This window comes from Palaemon carinicauda, chromosome 10 (assembly GCF_036898095.1).
Source record: "Palaemon carinicauda isolate YSFRI2023 chromosome 10, ASM3689809v2, whole genome shotgun sequence".
NCBI classification, from domain to species: Eukaryota; Metazoa; Arthropoda; class Malacostraca; order Decapoda; family Palaemonidae; genus Palaemon; species Palaemon carinicauda.
The window spans coordinates 156,244,674-156,247,825 of NC_090734.1; the positions used below are offsets into that span (position 1 = coordinate 156,244,674).

The window sequence follows — 3,152 nt, forward strand, 5'->3', positions numbered from 1 at the left end:
TATAAATGATCTAGTTTAATGTTGTTACTATTCTTAAAAGTACTTAAGTTGATTACTTATGAATTCTATTATATTTTGTTTATTTCCTTGTTTCCTTTCCTCACTGGGTTATATTTCCCCGTTGGAACCCTTGGGCTTATAGCATCTAGCTTTTCCAACTAGGGTCATAATTTAGCTTAGCTAATAATAATAATAATAATGATAAAAATAATAATAATAATAGTAATAATAAAAATAATAATAATAATCCTGATCCTGGGTATAAATACCACCCGACTGCAGCATCCACCTCACTCTCTACCTGAAGAAGAGGAAGGACTTATCCTCGAAACGCGTCGTAGTTTTTACTATTTTGTACCAAAAGTTTAACTTGTATTTTGTGAGAATATACGTGAAAAGTCTTCCCGATTTTGTCATTCACCCGACTGATGAATTTTTCAAGTCTGCTGGCTGATTGCAGCACTCTAGAGAAGAGAATTATCCGGAAAATAGAAAAATTGGATAAGAAAATAAACTCTGCCGATGCAGCCATTACTTTTAACTCAACCTGCCTAAAAGAGGGTCTCCTACCACAATAATAATAATAATAATAATAATAATAATAATAATAATAATAATGATGATAATAATGATAATAATGATAATAATAATAATGATAATAATAATAATAATATTCCTATCTTCTCCCAAGTTAGTTTACATTATATCTATTTACATTATGTAATTATTGTATATTATTTTCTGACATTTCAAATTACTGATTGTATTTACTAACTTTCGTCTTGTAATTTGCATCTAAATATTTTATTTTTATTTTTTATCAATTTTTGAGATGAATAATGGTATTAATAACAAGGATATTCGGCACACAATCCATCACTTCGAGATTGAAATCAGAACCACTTGGGATTGAGCCCATAACCCTTAGGATTGAACTTAATACCTTGGGACCGAGCTCAGTACTCTTGGGATTAAGCCTATAACCCTTAGGGTTGAACTCAATGCCTTAGGAACGAGCTCGGTACTCTTGGGATTAAACCCTTAACCCTTAGTGTTGAACTCTATGTCTTGGGATCGAGCTCAGTACTCTTGGGATTGAGCCCATAACTCCTAGAGTTGAACTCAATACCTTGGGATCGAACTCAGTGCTCTTGGGATTGAGCCCATAACCCTTAGGGTTGAACTCAATGCCTTGGGATCGAGCCCGGGACTCTTGGGATTGAGCCCATAACTCCTAGAGTTGAACTCAAGGCCTTGGGACCGAGCTCAGTACTCTTGGGATTGAGCCCATAACCCTTAAATTTGAACTCTATGCCTTGGGATTGAGCCCGGGACTCTTGGGATCGAGCCCGGGACTCTTGGGATTGGGCCATGACACTTAGGATTGAATCCAGCACTCCGCGGGATTGAGCCCAGGACTAGGGATCGAGTACATGTCCCTTGGGTTTGAACCCTGGAAACCATGGGATCAAGCCCAGTACTTTTGGGATTGAGTACATGTTCCTTGGTGTTGAACCAAGGATCCCATGGGACTGAGGCCATAACTCTTGGGTTTGAACCCAGAACCGCGTAGGATTGAACCCATGACCTTTGGGGTTGAATCCGGGGCTCTTTCTCCTGAGGGGTGATGAACAAATACAACAAAAACATTGGTAATAATAATAATTAAACGTTTTTCTTCACAATTTTCATTCTGTTTAAAAAGTCCACCTTATCACTTCTCGTCAAGACATCCTGGAGTAAACCATTTAAATCCTTCACCTTCCAATGCCCCTTGGAAATTGTACGTTTCCTTCATTTCAATTAATAATGAGATATCCTTCGGGAAACTGGCGTTACACTTACTGGGGGTCACTAGAACCTGCAAGAGGAGGAGCGCAGGAACCCGGAAGCAAAGAACGACTCGTTTCATTGCTAAAACTGTTGCCTCTCGCCATTCCAATTGCAGAGCACTTCCACGCACGTCCGGTCTACTGGACGTGTACCAGCAGACTGAGCGACAATCAAGGTCTGGGTATTTTATAGGAGCTCTTTGGCACAGTGTTCTCCCACCTGGCCGGGTACAAATTCGTCTGGATTCGCTGTTTGCTAATTTTATCTCATTTCGTTCTTAAGATATGTTATTTATGTTCATTACTTCTCTTGTAGTTTATTTCTTAATTTACCTTCCTCACTGGGCTATTTTTCCCTGGTGGAGCCCTTGGGTTTATAGCATCCTGCTTTTGCAGCTAGGGGTGTAGGTTAGGTATAATAATAATAATAATAATAATAATAATAATAATAATAATAATAATAATAATTATAGGGATAATAATAATAATAATAATAATAATAATAATAATAATAATAATAATAATAATAATAATAATTAACATGTTAAGCAGAGGACTTGCTGTGCTTATAGCCTAAATAAATCCAAGTTTACCAATGGGCCTTTTTAGATTGGAGACTCTAGGAACTAACGCATTTCAAGGCATACAAACGTCATAATTAAATCATTTCATATAATGGAAGCCTTTACGCATATTGAGGCGAAGGTAGCTCATGTGTATTTTAGAGGTGGGGCAAGAGCACACTCTCTCGTGCATAAAGTATTTTATGATATAAGCACGCGTATAGAGGTCAAGTAAGAAAGGGTTAATTAAGTTTTTTTGCTTCGCGATTTACGCTTTTGAAAAGGTGACACACTTAAGGAATAAGTGGAGAGAGAGAGAGAGAGAGAGAGAGAGAGAGAGAGAGAGAGAGAGAGAGAGAGAGAGAGAGATGTTTATTGGACCGTTATATAATTACATTATCATGGAACATAACATAGAAATACTGTTGGCTCAGTCTGATGAACCGAAGGTCCTTTACAGAGAGAGAGAGAGAGAGAGAGATACAAGAAAAGCTTAACTTCATAATGAAATGTTTTATGTTTTCATATAATAATAATAACAACACTACTACTACTACTACTACTACTACTACTACTACTACTACTACTACTAATAATAATAATAATAATAATAATAATAATGGCTCATAAAATACGAAAGAATTTCTCTTAAGGCGGTTAACTTTCTAACCTAGACACTCAAATCATTATGCCATGTGTATTAATTAAGGTATGCATTGAGTTATGATCAATACATCGGGTGCTATAATGGCTGGTT

General features: G+C 36.7%; 1 protein-coding gene across 1 annotated transcript in view; it reads right to left on the reverse strand.

The window, feature by feature from the left end:
* The window catches only part of LOC137648551 (spermine oxidase-like), a 25,026-nt gene extending 23,047 nt beyond the window's left edge, over positions 1–1,979 (reverse strand). Inside the window, exon 1 of the mRNA XM_068381469.1 lies at positions 1,846–1,979. Coding sequence (XP_068237570.1) covers positions 1,846–1,912 — 67 coding nt within the window. The 5' untranslated portion in view covers positions 1,913–1,979. The remainder of the gene's footprint in view (positions 1–1,845) is intronic.
* Positions 1,980–3,152: the final 1,173 nt, after the last annotated feature.